The sequence below is a fragment of the Stigmatopora nigra genome, chromosome 10 (assembly GCF_051989575.1).
Source record: "Stigmatopora nigra isolate UIUO_SnigA chromosome 10, RoL_Snig_1.1, whole genome shotgun sequence".
Taxonomy (NCBI): domain Eukaryota; kingdom Metazoa; phylum Chordata; class Actinopteri; order Syngnathiformes; family Syngnathidae; genus Stigmatopora; species Stigmatopora nigra.
The window spans coordinates 2,421,023-2,436,427 of NC_135517.1; the positions used below are offsets into that span (position 1 = coordinate 2,421,023).

The 15,405-nt window shown below is 35.3% G+C and overlaps 1 protein-coding gene across 1 annotated transcript in view; it reads right to left on the reverse strand.

Annotated features, from left to right (window-relative positions):
• Positions 1 to 1,913: 1,913 nt before the first annotated feature.
• LOC144203137 (semaphorin-3F-like) overlaps positions 1,914 to 15,405 on the reverse strand; it is a 52,747-nt gene continuing 39,255 nt past the window's right edge. The window contains exons 8-18 of the mRNA XM_077726431.1: positions 14,252 to 14,391; positions 12,298 to 12,412; positions 7,664 to 7,733; positions 7,384 to 7,528; positions 6,549 to 6,771; positions 6,387 to 6,475; positions 5,594 to 5,635; positions 5,357 to 5,514; positions 4,819 to 4,886; positions 4,295 to 4,428; positions 1,914 to 3,172 (exon numbers count right to left, since the gene is read on the reverse strand). Of these exons, the coding sequence (XP_077582557.1) occupies positions 2,702 to 3,172; positions 4,295 to 4,428; positions 4,819 to 4,886; positions 5,357 to 5,514; positions 5,594 to 5,635; positions 6,387 to 6,475; positions 6,549 to 6,771; positions 7,384 to 7,528; positions 7,664 to 7,733; positions 12,298 to 12,412; positions 14,252 to 14,391 (1,655 nt within the window). The 3' untranslated portion in view covers positions 1,914 to 2,701. The remainder of the gene's footprint in view (positions 3,173 to 4,294; positions 4,429 to 4,818; positions 4,887 to 5,356; positions 5,515 to 5,593; positions 5,636 to 6,386; positions 6,476 to 6,548; positions 6,772 to 7,383; positions 7,529 to 7,663; positions 7,734 to 12,297; positions 12,413 to 14,251; positions 14,392 to 15,405) is intronic.

Below are 15,405 nucleotides of genomic sequence, written 5' to 3' on the forward strand. Positions count from 1 at the left end.
TGTAATATATGTAATGTATGTAATGTATGGAATGTATGGAATGTGTGTAATGTGTGTAATGTGTGTAATGTATGTAATGTATGTAATGTATGTAATGTATGTAATGTATGTAATGTATGTAATGTATGTAATGTATGTAATGTATGTAATGTATGTAATGTATGTAATGTATGTATGTATATATGTACGTACACAGAATATACTCTTAATATACATACGTAAATTCTAGTGACATTTGTTAAGATGTTTTATATATGGATATTAATAATCTAATCTTATTTAATCTGAAATATTCCCTTTCCTAATAAACCTCGCTTATTAAAACCCTAAATAATTAAAAAAAATAGCTTCCTGCACAAATATAGCAAGAAAGTTACAGCTGTTATTATAAAATATAAAGCATTTATTTATTCGTCAGCAACATTGACAGGGAAGAAGTTATTATTATTATTCTTTTTACAAGTTATTATAACAAGCGAGAGGCGATGGAAAACGGGAAATCAAATTTCAAATATAAGTACTGCATTATTTTGATATTACTTCTATATTCCCACAATGACATTCACAGGAACAAAGCCTCTATTTTTTTTTTTAGACAAACACTTTAATATACTTACTTACTTACATTGTACATGCATGCCATGCACCACCAAAAGACGTCCTGCCAAAATTGCTCGTGATTGGACCTGCACTAAGAACGCTTTTTCCTGCAAATTAATCTTATTAACGACATTATCTTATCTTAGTTGCAACATACATTTATGGAAGAGATTTTAGGGCCAGTAAAGGAAATAAAACCTTGGTCAGGATTCTGACTATACTCACTTTTAAGTAAAATGTCTGACTTTATTCTCATAATTGTCATTTTAAGGTAAGAATTGGCACTTTATTCTCATAAAGACACATTTTAAAGTGAGAATTCTGAGAATAAATTCAGAATTTTGATTTTAAAATGAGAATTCTGAGGAAATAATTCTGAATTTAGATTTTAAAATGAGAATTATGAGAATAGATTGAGAATTTTTATTTAAAAATGAGAATTCTGAGAAAAAAACTGAATTTAGATTTTAAAATGAGAATTCTAAGGAAAAAAATCTAAATGTTGATTTTAAAATGAGAATTCTGAGAATCAATTCAGAATTTTGATTTTAAAATGAGAATTCTGATAATAAATCCAGAATTTTGATTTTAAAATGAGAAGTCTGAGAATACATTCTGAATTTTGATTTCAAAATGAGAATTCTGAGAATCAATCAGAATCTAAAAATGAGAATTCTGAGAATCAATCAGAATTTTGATTTTAAAATGAGAATTCTGAAAATAGATTCAGAATTTTGATTTTAAAATGTGATTTCTGATAACAAATCCAGAATTTTGATTTTAAAATGGGAATTCTCAGAATAAATTCCAAATTTTGATTTTAAAATGAGAATTCTGAGAATAAATTCCAAATTTTAATTTTAAAATGAGAATTCTGAGAATCAAGACAGTATTAACTAACTTTAACACTCACTTTTAAAGCAGAAGTCGATCCAACTACCTGTCACATGGTAAACAGACACTTAACCATTTGAGTTAAGTTCCCATCCACTTCCTACTATGCCACAGACTGGCACACTATTTTTCAGTTTGACCTGAAACGAGAGAACTTGTATCAATAGACAAATATCGTCAAAACCACAAATTCCACATATGCTTTTCCAGAAAAAAAATAATAAAAAGGGACCTAGGAGGGTAATTAAACAAATTAAAACACACAAAAAGTAAAAAAAATGCCTGGTATTCTTTGGTTTATTATGTTTAGCCATTAGGATAGACTGCAAAACTGACCTTGGCCTGAAATTTGAAGGGGGGCGCCACTGAGTGGTCTATGGGTATAGGACAGTACCAGTTAAAAAAAAATACAGTCCAACTACAGTGAAATTTTAAAAGTACATTAACGATTTAGTACAATACATTTGCATTTCAAATCGATCATTTTTTCAGTCTATTACATAAATCTATAAATTCATACATATCTAATAAGATCATTAAATAATATTCCCTTTTTACTCCAATATTAAAATATTCAAAGTATAAAATGGCCGATTGGATGACTGTTTTTTTTTGAATGATGCTAATCGTAGTCTCATAGACGTTAAAAAATGACCAAAAAAATGATTTAAATGAAAACATTTGCAATGTTTTTGTTTGAATCTTCTTGTATACTCAAAGTGACCCTTAACTTAACTTAATTTGAAATTAAAAAGGCGTTATTAGATGTATTTTAGCTAACTTAAACGGCAACCAAACCAACTTGAGCAATCAAACCCAATGGCAAATCAAAGGATTTTTTTTTACACGGGGTGGCCTTGAAACTGCCCTTTTACGTCTCTCAAAAACTTTCTAGTCCCATTCCCCCTTTTCCAGTCCTCCCAAAACTGCCCAAAACACCCCAAAAAACGTAAATAAAAACATCCTCACATACTCATTAACACTAACCAGAACATCCAAATAACAACGACGTCAACATATTCACAAAAAAAACGCATTTCTCCCTAAATAAGTACAAAGAATAACTTTTTACAACCTACAATAAATACGGTGCCTTTAACCCGAGAGTTTTTTTGTCTTTTCTGTCGTATTGCGTCCATTAACGAGTCGCTTTTTCGAGGGAAAGGGTGGTGGGCGGAGCTTTCTCTTGGCGAGGGCGGCCGGCTCCTCATGTCTGGGCGGAGCTAGTTTTATCGTCACGATGCCGACGGTTACGTGGTTTCTTCTGTTCCTTCAGTTCTTTGAGACTTTTGACTTTACCATCCCCGAGGCCGCCTCCCACTACGGCAATGGCGCCAACGCCACCGCCGCCATCACCCAGCTGCCAGTAATCTTGACAGTATTGGTTAATCAGGCCCATCTCTGGTTGGCTAAGGATGGTTAACAGGTCCTTGTATTGGCCGGCACTTGGCGTCCAAGCGCTGGATTGGAGCGGGGCGAGGGCTGGGGATGGCGCCCCCGTTTCCACCAGGACGTTGTTGACAGTGCGGCTGGATAAGACCACTAGTTGTAGTTTAACCAACGTATGCTTGAAGTTTTTCTCCGTCGATGTACATTGGTAGATGCCGTTGTCCGATGGTTGTAAGGAGCGAATCAGGAGGCCCTGTTCCGTTTTCAGGATCCGGCCTTCAGAGCGAATCTGGGCGGAGTCAGGAGAAGTTGTGAGTATTCTTTTCAAGACTCAATGTTCTCCATTAAAGCTGTTGGCTTTTTTTTTTATTGGATTTGATGGGAATGTTTCTTTTTGGTGGAAAATATGAAATGAAGGTTTGTCATATTTGGTGGGAGGAGTTTGTTTATAGTTTTTTTTGTTCAAGAAATGGCCTTGAAATCTCTTAAAAAGTGATAGGATACAAATAATTGCCTTTGAGTACTCAACGTTTTCCTAAAAAACATGTTGGCTTTTTTATTGGATTTGATGGGAATGTTTCTTTTTGGTGGAAAATATGAAATGAAGGTTTGTCATATTTGGTGGGAGGAGTTTGTTTATAGGTTTTTGTTCAAGAAATGGCCTTGAAATCTCTTAAAAAGTGATAAGAGACAAATAATTGATTTTGCTATCCATTATGGGAACCAACCAGCCCCTCATTGATTGAAATTTAAAATATATATATTTTTGTATGCCGGTTAGTACAGAAAAAAATGCCTGAAATGCTAAAAAAAATGTTTAAAAAAATGAGATGTCAACAAGTCAAAATTAAATCTTACAGAAAAACTTCACTGATTAAAACGCTTGGCATCTTGAAATTCCAACTTTCTGTATTTTTTTATATATTTTATATGTATATATATATATTTTTATATGTATATTGATGTATTCTGCATTTTCACGATCGAGTCAAACAATGACCAGTTATTAATATTTCCAATTAGACAAAAATAAACCATTTTGAAGGGAAATAGAGAATTTCATGTATTATTCAAACTGTCGTTAAACAGCTTAAATCACTTTTTTTATGCAATTTCACTCAATCCTAGAATTTTAAAATGCTGATTTTAGTTTGCAGATTACCGTATTTTCACGACTATAAGGCGCACCCTCAATGAATGATTTTTTCCATATATAAGGCGCACTGTATTACAAGGCGCACTGTCTATTTTGGAGAAAATTGAAGACTTAAGTGCGCCTTGTAGTGGTGAAAATACGGTAATTGCTATTGACTTCCAGGTATGAAGCACTCACTCACTACACAGTCACCTCTAGAGCCAGCCATTGTTGATGTTTTGGATTTTTTTGTATAAATAAATATTTTTTAATTACCTCTTTTCTCCTGTCACTGTTTTCTTTCTGAAGATGCCATTTGAGAGAAACATGTGGAGACCTAGCCTGGCACTCCAAAAACGTTGTACTCCCTTCCACACCATACTGAACGGTCTCCAGAGTATTCTTATTGGCTGTAAATCAAAACAAACAAAATATGAACAACTACAAATTACTTCTCTTGTCGAAAACTGTTGGCCATCTGTACAAAAAATATTTCTGGCTTAAAAAATGTTTCCAACATGTCAATAAATCATTCCTTTCGAAAACGAATGGACACACCACGGCTATGTTTGGATTTATTTCCTGTCCACAATAATCTATCTTATTTGGTGAGTTGGCCATTTTGAATGAACGCATGAGTGAATTGAGGTCGCTCAGCTTTTTTTGGTCTATGTGGACTTCTTTTAAAAAGATACCCTGGGTAAACAGGCCCCAATTTCACACAATGTAAACAAGTGGGTCATGACAAAAAGTGATTTTTTGTACGAGTTAAGCAAGTTAAAAGTCAATTGTCTACTCACCGTTGGAATTATAGCCTCTGCATTGGCGAATAGGGTTGCCGTATTTGACGTCCTGACGACGGCTGCGTCTGTAAGAGTCAAAAAATCCTTTAAAAATTGACTTATGAGTTGAATTTGTAGTATAACAAAGGACATAACTCAATTTCTATTGTCAATTTCACATATACAGTCATACCTCTACTTACGAAAGTTTCAGGTTACAAAATGTTTTATATGCCAATGAATGACTCAACATCCAAAAAAAAAATCTAAGTTACAAAGTCCCCCAAAAAGTAAATGTGTCTACTTATCCGTTTTTCATTTTAAATTCCCCTTATTAAACGATTAAAAACTACAAAAGCAACTTGGCACATATTTTCACACACACACACACACACATAGGGAACACGTAAAAGTCTAAAATGTACTACAAAGTGTACGGCTTTCGGCTATAATGCCTATATTTGAAGACCAAATGTGTTTGAATGACATTATTACGCATTAAAACCAATAAGAAAAAATAGATTTTCTATATCTTATACAACAACAAAGCAGCTACCTCTTCTGCGACGCCGAATATCGAGAGCAAGACTTTCCATCCCAAGCGCAATACGGGTCTCGGGCCAGGCAGCAGTCGGCGCACACCTCGCCGTAAACGTCGCAGCGGTGAAGAGCCAAATGGGTCACGCCCAGGACCGAGGCCACGTATAGTTGTTGCTGTTGAAGCAGGAAAACAAAAATTCATTCCCATGGCTCGCAATAGGCTCAACTCTCAACAGATGTTTCCCTAACTTACTCGCTTTGATGAGATCTTCATGGTCGTGATCGACGTGGGAACCTGTCCAATCCAAATTAGATTAGATAACTTTATCTGAAGATGGCAGATAGTAATATTAGTTGTTCTTTATAGAAGATAAAGAATATATGCCTGCAAGGTTTATTAATGCGTTGGCATGGTTAAGTAAATAAATACATACACACACAGGTATAGGTATATAAATATACATATACACACACAGGTATAGGTATATAAATATACATATACACACACAGGTATAGGTATATAAATATACATATACACACAGGTATAGGTATATAAATATACATATACACACACAGGTATAGGTATATAAATATACATATACACACAGGTATAGGTATATAAATATACATATACACACAGGTATAGGTATATAAATATACATATACACACACAGGTATAGGTATATAAATATACACATACACACACAGGTATAGGTATATAAATATACATATACACACACAGGTATAGGTATATAAATATACATATACACACACAGGTATAGGTATATAAATATAGATATACACACACAGGTATAGGTATATAAATATAGATATACACACACAGGTATAGGTATATAAATATACATATACACACAGGCATAGGTATATAAATATACATATACATCCAGGTATAGGTATATAAATATACATATAAATACATATACATACATATATATAAATATACATACACATACATGTTAATATTGATTAAAATTGTTCTTCCTGTCTTGAATGACTTATCAAAAACCCAATTTGGGTTGACAAACCTTAAAGACCTCCACTTCTTCCAAAACCAGCTCTTCAGTCTGAAGGTCGTCACGAGGCAAGACAATCACTTTCTGCACCGATCCGCGATCTAACAACAGGTGATTTTGTGTCAATTTTAGAAGCGCATTTCAGATTTTTACTTTTGCCTTTTTTTTACTGACCTGTGCCTAAGAATAGGACTTCGTAACTTCCATCGGCAGCCGTCACTTGGTCGACGGCGATGGTGGTGAATTCGTAGTCCACATTGGTGCGCACCACCAGGGGGCGCTTGTGTACCGGGTACACAGCATTGTGCATGGTGGGGTGGTTCCTCATAAAGTTGATCACCTCGTCTGGGTAATCTTTGGTGGATTTCATGTTGGGGGTGAAGGTTCCGCCGGGACACTGCATTCACAAATTATGTATTTTCTTCAAAAAAAATTATGAATTTTTGAAAAATTATGAATGAAAATGCAAATGTGTCAAATATCTGCCGTTTGTGGTTGTTAAAATTTCACAATGAGTAACAAAATATGGAATATAATCGCGCACATATGCAAAAAAATGATAATAATAATATATAAAAATAATATAAAATTTTCCCTTAATTTTGAAAATTCTAAAAAAAAATGTTCCTGTTTATGCAATTGTAAAAAATTTTTTTTCAAAAAATAAAATAAAAAATAACCTCCCAACCTTTACAAAACAATGTATTTAATCATTTATACCTCAAGGGGGCGCTTCAGAGCCAGAAAACATTTTTTTATCTGCTTGAACTGGGACTACTAAAAAAATTCAACCTATTTTTTTAAAGAACGAACGTAAGCCAATCACAGCTGATTATGTTTCATTAACATTGACGTCCATTTTTTTTGTAAATAAAAGCTGAAAAATTGCCTAAAAAAATCTAATTTAATGCATTTTTAAGCAAGCATCTCCTGAGTCATTTTATCTTCCCTGATTATATTCATACGTTCATACACCATGAATTTTAATATTCATATATTCCTAACTCACAGTGCCAGGTCTTGGGTAGGGGATTTTGCCAGTGTAGGCCACCCACTGGTAATTGGGTCCTTCCTTATGGGCAAAAGGACCATTGAAGACCATTCGGATGTCTGCCATTGAGTAGACGCATACCGCCGAGCCTTTGAACACAGATCTGGATGGAGGCGGGGTCCAAGAGGGGTGAGGGCGGGGTCAAACCATTGAGTGGCCAGTTAATGACAGACGGCCACCACACACGACGGGGAGAAAACTACAAAATGACATTTTTACTATTCAGCCAAAAACTCACCCAGAAACTGAAAAGACTCCATAGATGACAGGATTTTTGGTGTCTTGTGTCGGCTGGATGTAAACATCCCCTGGAAAAGAAAAATAAAGATGTAGGAAATGATTAGGTAGTGAAATGGGAAGTTTACACGGAGGAATTCATGCTTTTTTTGAGTAATTTTTGGGCATGAAAAGACATTTTTGAAGGTTATGTGCAATTGACAAGGCTACCAAAAATCTTAGTATAAAACAAATTGAGGGTTTGAACTCAATATTTGATACTTAAGTATATATAGCGGAGTCCGGTTAAGTCATTTAAAGTAAATATTTGACTTAAAATGGACTTCAGTTTAAGTAAATACAACGGTACCGCTTGTATTATGGTATATTATTATAGTTTTTATACTATACTATAATATAGTTTTTATACTATACTGCTATACTATAATATTATAGTTTTTAGACTATACTTTACTACTATACTATAATATTATAGTTTTTAGACTATACTATACTACACTACTATACTATAATATTATAGTTTTTAGACTATACTAGACTACACTACTATACTATAATATTATAGTTTTTAGACTATCCTATACTATACTACACTACTATACTATATTATAGTTTTTAAAATATACTATGCTATACTACACGACTAAACTATACTAGAATATTATAGTTTTTAGACTAGACTACACTATACTATACTAAACTACTATACTATAATATTATAGTTTTTAGACTAGACTACACTATACTATACTAAACTACTATACTATAATATTATAGTTTTTAGACTATACTATACTACACTACTATACTATATTATACTATCCTATACTACTATACTATAATATTATAGACACTGTACTCCACTCTACTCTACTCTACTCTACTCTACTCTACTCTACTCTACTCTACTCTACTCTACTCTACTCTACTCTACTCTACTCTACTCTACTCTACTCTACTCTACTCTACTCTACTCTACTCTACTCTACATTAGAGTACATTATATAAAAGTATAATATATTATATTATAGTATATTATAGTACCCCTTGAATTATAACACATTGTTTCATGAGCTTAAAGAAATGTATTTTAAAAATATAATACATCATAGGCCCCTAATATATTAAGCTAATAAAATTCATAATTTGAAGTTGTCAAGTTGTGTATATTAACATGAATCTATCCTTGGCAGACTCTTGAAAACTGACAAATTAACCTTGAAGTCTGCACTTGGAATCAAAATGGTAGACTTCCTGCACATTTCCATCCACGACTCCTCCAGACATTTTAAGCGTCCACTCATGATATGCCTGCCTAACAAATTTCACGCTGTTAACTTAAACCAGCTTCCAGGGAGATGAATTTCCGGCCTGCTACCATTTTCGATGGGGTGAGGAAGCAATTTTAAAACCAACATGAATAAAGCATTTTGAGGGAAAAACATTGACAAATACATTTCCACCTTTCAAAAACACATCCCAATCCGATCTACCACACTTGTTTCTCTCCCTCAATTCTCATGTAATGACACACGCCTTCATTTAAAGGTCAAAGGTCACCATAGGATCCCGAATCCAAACTCATCGGACACTAAAATTACAGTTCCAACATGTCGTCAGGGAATAAAAGTAAAACATAGATGGTCTATCGAAAAACATGTCTTTAATAGGAGCCATATGCATCCAACATGACTGCAGGCTCCAGACTCGTGAGTCCTAGATCCGCCCGCCCCCAACTGATGGTTTTAATGAGTAAAATGCAAGCCAAAAACCCTAAAAAAAAGTCCAGAAAAAACATAAAATCCATAAAGGTTGACAGGTGGAGGAGAATGTAAATGTCTCGTTAACAGGCTTCAACAATAGAAGGTAAAATGAGGGGTATTTTACTTGTTTTGTTTCACTGGTTTTGACCTGTGAAGGACAGTAATTGCCTTTAGCAAAGCGTAAAGGAAAATAAACGTCATCTCTGACCTGTGATCCTCCTCGACGAATCAGATGTTAATTTGACGGGTTACAATGTTTGGATCAGATGTACCGTATTTTCACGACTATAAGGCGCACTTGAAAGTCTTACATTTTCTCCAAAATAGACAGTGCGCCTTATAATCCAGTGCGCCTTATATATGGAAAAAAACAGAAAACCAAAAAAAGGAAAAACCACCACTGTCGGATATTAAAAAAAACACAAACGCCTGAACTGAAACAATACTGTTAAATATGCAGATGCCATCTTAGTTTACAACAGCTTCCATCATATAGCTCCTCCCCCATTGGAAGATTTTCTACAAAATATCCAAAACATCAACAATGGCTGGCTCTAGAGGTGACTGTAAAGTAGTGAGCGCTTCATACCTGGAAGTCAATAGCAATTACCGTATTTTCACCACTATAAGGCGCACTCAAAAGTCTTGAATTTTCGCCAAAATAAACAGTGCGCCTTATAATCCAGTGCGCCTTATATATGAAAAAAAAAAACTGAAAACCAAAAACGAAAAACCGCCACTGTCGGATGTTAAAAAAAACACAAACGCCTAAACTGAAACAATACTGTTAAATATGCAGATGCCATCTTAGTTTATAAAATCTTCCATCATATAGCTCCTCCCTCAAGACAACATTTTCTGCAAAAAAATTCCAATACATTAACAAGGGCGGTCTCTAGAGGTGACTGTGTAGTTCCCTTTAAAAATACTGCTAAATTAGTTGAAACCTTTTCTCTCTTCATAACTGGAACTCAATACAAATTAGCATATGTCAACTAGCATCTCTAAACCTCTTGGCCAATCATATTTCAGCCTGGCTAGACGAACAAAATTATGATCACAACACTGTCTAAAACTATGCTACGTAGGCATCCGTGTGTTTTGTATGTACTATCATTTATCTTCAATTTACACAAGGGACTAAAGATGGAAATTAGCTCTTGGCTACAATCTTACATATTTACATATATATGTTCATTAGCATGAATATAGATGTGTTCATTAATATGTGCTGTCTTTTATGAAATAAATCGGATAATGAATGCCCAAAATTGCCAATCCATTTGAACCTAAATAGCAAATTAGGTGGATAATATAGCGATCTAGTCAATCCTTTTGCTAATCGATGAGTTATCAATTAGTCTATTAATCATTTTGGTTCTAACTGGCGAGCTAATGGTTGTCCAATAGGAAACCATTGCTACAATCTGGCTAACCGCAAAGAAAACTTGGTCTAGATCGGATAACTGTTCCCGATTATGGTTCATTTGGGAGAATTCCCTAGATGGATTTGTAGCGGATATGTCAGTTCCAGCCTATAATTCGCCCCAAATGTTTTATGTCCGGTTGAATTTCGGATATTGATTTTTTTTAAGCCATTTGTGTGTATTCATTATTTTGCTAGACATGCCTGTCCCATTTCATGTCGATTTTCAGGGCTATTTTAAAAAAAAAACAACTACCCAGGCCCTGTTTTCATGTCAAATCATAGTCAACATAAGAGTTTTGATATACAATACGAAAAAACTACATAAATATGTTGAGGATACAGTAATATATGACCTTGCATGACCTTAGTTATGGCGGCTGTATGTCAGGACGTATTTTCTGGTAAATTTAGACCTGTAGTCTAAGTACACGTGAAGGATTCACATCAGCAGCGGGTACGACTTCAAGGATAGCACAAATCCTTCTCTAATCCCGTCAGTCATGTGAATAACGGACAGGCCGAGATGATCCACGGGGGGTGCCGCTCAGATCCCAGCTGCTCATTATCTTGATGACTGGCGATAGTACTTGTATTTTGAATTCGTGTCTTGTCTTTCTGGTAAGGTTTTTGACATGTTATAGCTTAAAAAGATGAAGATGACGGTAAATTTGTTGAGAAGTGCGAAGATTGGAGGTCTTTGTTTTTGTACTGTTTTGGCTGCGAGTTTGCACTTTTTGAGGACAGTTTTTCGATTGAGTTATGGCGACGAATCAATATCCTTTTTTGTTTTTTGACAAATTTTAAATATGTCAAACATGCGGTTTGCGGGGCATAAGTGGTCCGCTAGTGGGTCCAATCCCGTCCGGTAGTGTTTTTTTGTAGCTAATGCCTACTGTGTGTACAGAAGTGTTTTCACTTTTTGGACGTTTGGTCGCCCAGACGTTTGGTCGCCCAGTTGTATATAATTTTGAAAGCTGGTTTCAACAGTAAACTCTCTGTCATGTTGTCAAACGTCCGGGTGACCAATCGTCCGGGCGACCAAACGTCTAGACGCCCAAACGTCCGGCCGACCAAACGTCCGGCCGACCAAACGTCCGGCCGACCAAACGTCCGGCCGACCAAACGTCCGGCCGACCAAACGTCCGGCCGACCAAACGTCCGGCCGACCAAACGTCCGGCCGACCAAACGTCCGGCCGACCAAACGTCTGGCCGACCAAACATCCAGACGACCAAAAGTCTGGGCTACCAAACGTCCAAGTATCCCCCTCACCTCAACTGGGATAGACTCCAGCACCCCCAGGAGATCCTAGTGAGGATAAAGTGGTTTAAAAAATGAGATGAGAACTTTTTGGGCCAAAAATAAAGCAATCCGACCCATTCAAGAACCAAACCGAGTTTGCCGACCCCGACTGATACCAATGAAAAATGGCGCGTGTACTCACTGAGCTCGTCAAAGTGCGTCTCGACGCCATCGGCTGCGGCCACCGAGCAGATGAGACGGGCCTTCAGAAAGGTGCTCCACTTGTTCACTAGGCAGCAATGTCCGCCATCGTCGTTCTGTAGGGGATGAAAGACGTCAGGGTTAGCCGTCGGAATGTAGCCGCGGCTCGCCGTTTCAACCCCGAGTGTGCGAGGGAGGTCGGCCAACTTTTACTACTGAGGTAGGGAATGGAAATGATTCACGAGCTGGAAACGATGAACGCTGTTCACGCCTTTCGCCATGTCTCGATGATTTGTACTAAAAGAAGGACTTGGTTTTATGATCCCGTTGCCTTTAAAAGGAAAATGAAACGGATTCACACGAGTGTTTAATCAAAGCAGGGTTCAAATCGTAGCGTAAGTCAATGGCTGTCCACGAAGAGTCTTTTGAAAATGTTGCCAACAACATTGCTAATCGACCATTTTTGGACAGATAGGAGCGTAACGTCACTTGGTTATCGCTTCTGGATGCAAGATGTGCGATAAAATACATTTTCATCTGGTTCAAACGGAACTGAGACAACAAAACGCGTTCCAATGTAAAGTGTGAAAGATAACAGCACCGTTTTTTACGGTCTTTTGGTTGCCGGTCAAATGGTGACAGAGAGTTTAGTGTTTAAAACAGCTCTCAAAATTATATTCATGAGAGAGTTTAATATCTAAGAGAGAGAGTTTAAAATCTAAGTACTGTTTAATATCTAAGTACGGTTTAATATCTAAGTACTGTTTAATATCAAAGTACGGTTTAATATCTAAGTACTGTTTAATATCTAAGTACGGTTTAATATCTAAGTACTGTTTAATATCTAAGTACTGTTTAATATCAAAGTACTGTTTAATATCAAAGTACTGTTTAATATCCAAGTACTGTTTAATATCCAAGTACTGTTTAATATCCAAGTGCTGTTTCATATCTGAGTACTGTTTAATATCTAAGTACGGTTTAATATCTAAGTACTGTTTAATATCTAAGTACTGTTTAATATCAAAGTACTGTTTAATATCAAAGTACTGTTTAATATCCAAGTACTGTTTAATATCCAAGTACTGTTTAATATCCAAGTGCTGTTTCATATCTGAGTACTGTTTAATATCTGAGTACTGTTTAATATCTAAGTACTGTTTAATATCAAAGTACTGTTTAATATCCAAGTACTGTTTAATATCTAAGTACTGTTTAATATCTAAGTACTGTTTAATATCTAAGTACGGTTTAATATCTAAGTCCTGTTTAATATCTAAGTCCTGTTTAATATCCAAGTACTGTTTAATATCCAAGTACTGTTTAATATCCAAGTACTGTTTAATATCAAAGTACTGTTTAATATCCAAGTACTGTTTAATATCCAAATACTGTTTAATATCCAAGTACTGTTTAATATCTGAGTACTGTTTAATATCTAAGTACTGTTTAATATCTAAGTACTGTCTAATATCTAAGTACTGTTTAATATTTAAGTACTGTTTAATATTTAGGTACTGTTTAATATCTAAGTACTGTTTAATATCTAAGTACTGTTTAAAATCATAGTACTGTCTAATATCTAAGTACTGTTTCATATCTAAGTACTGTTTATTATCTAAGTACTGTTTAAAATCATAGTACTGTCTAATATCTAAATACTGTTTCATATCCAAGTGCTGTCTAATATCCAAGTACTGTTTAATATCTAAGTACTGTCTAATATCCAAGTACTGTTTAATATCTAAGTACTGTCTAATATCCAAGTACTGTTTAATATCTAAGTACTGTCTAATATCTAAGTACTGTTTAATATCTAAGTACTGTTGAAAACAGTAGATATTTAGATATAAATTCTCTCATGAATATAATTTTGAGAGCTGGTTCCAACAGTACTTAGATATTAAACAGTACTTAGATATTATGCATGTAATTTTTCTTGACACTGAACTCACCAAGCATATCCTCCCGATTCTGGACTGTGTCATGGGACTCTGGCCCATCTCTGTGGCCTTCTCACGGAAGAAGAAATAAAGTTTATCGTCATTCTTCTCGGCACTGTCGGGGATGAGGTGTGCGTGGATGAAAGTAGGGTCTAGAAAAACAACAACAAAAATTAAACATTAATTGCCTTGATCAAGACCAAAACAACAGAAATACTCCCTTGTGTAATGTCTCTACGAGCACTGGGCGGAGCATTGCATTTTTTTCAGCGTGTTTTTATTCCGTGAGTCATTGCGTATGGCGCAGCTTTTTCGCAAATACTAGAGGAGTATATACTACTTCTCATTAGCAAGTGGTCGTGTGTTATCCTATTTTGAGGACACTTGTGTGCATCATTTTCTGAATATTTTGAAGGGAATACAAACTCAAACAACCCTCGATGGGTTGCATCTGAAAGTCAGGGTGGAGGCGGAGCTAATAGAGCCAATCAGGGAGAAGAAAGGTATCAAAACGTCAAACTAAATTAGAATGAAGTACATTGCTTTTTGATGCGCTATATTTAAATAATGAAAAGGGCAGGATTAGAGTCGAATTGGGTAAAACCAGATCGGTTTTACAAAAAAAAACATACTTTTAAAAGTAAAAAAACTTAAAAATTCCCGCACAAAGTTTTTTTACGGTGTATACAATTTGAAATGATCAAAAAAACTTATAAAACACAGGAAAAACGTATAAGTTGACAGTTATGAAAAGTTCATAACCTTCCCATGATAGAGTATCAAGTTATTAAAAAGGAAGTTATATTGAAAAAAAAAACGTGTTTAGGAAAATGGCTGAATTCGATAGGTTATCTGATACCTTAAGAATTTCAAACTGGAGTTGAAAGCCAATCATTCGCTTTGTTTTGACGTACAATAATAATGAGATGATGGTAACCAGGAGACAGCTGGCAAGAAATTGACCAAACCCAAGAACGAAGCCCAGAAAATGATTTTTTTGGTCCAAAAGGTGGGAGCGTTGAGGTTTGGGTTTCCGTTAAAATACGCAATAAGTCTTTGTGTGATGATTTAGGGCTAAAAAAAAAAGTATTTCTTCTGCTACACCTTAAAAAAAAAGACTTTAGGGTATACGTTTACACTGATCCACTTACTTGGACACCCAGGAG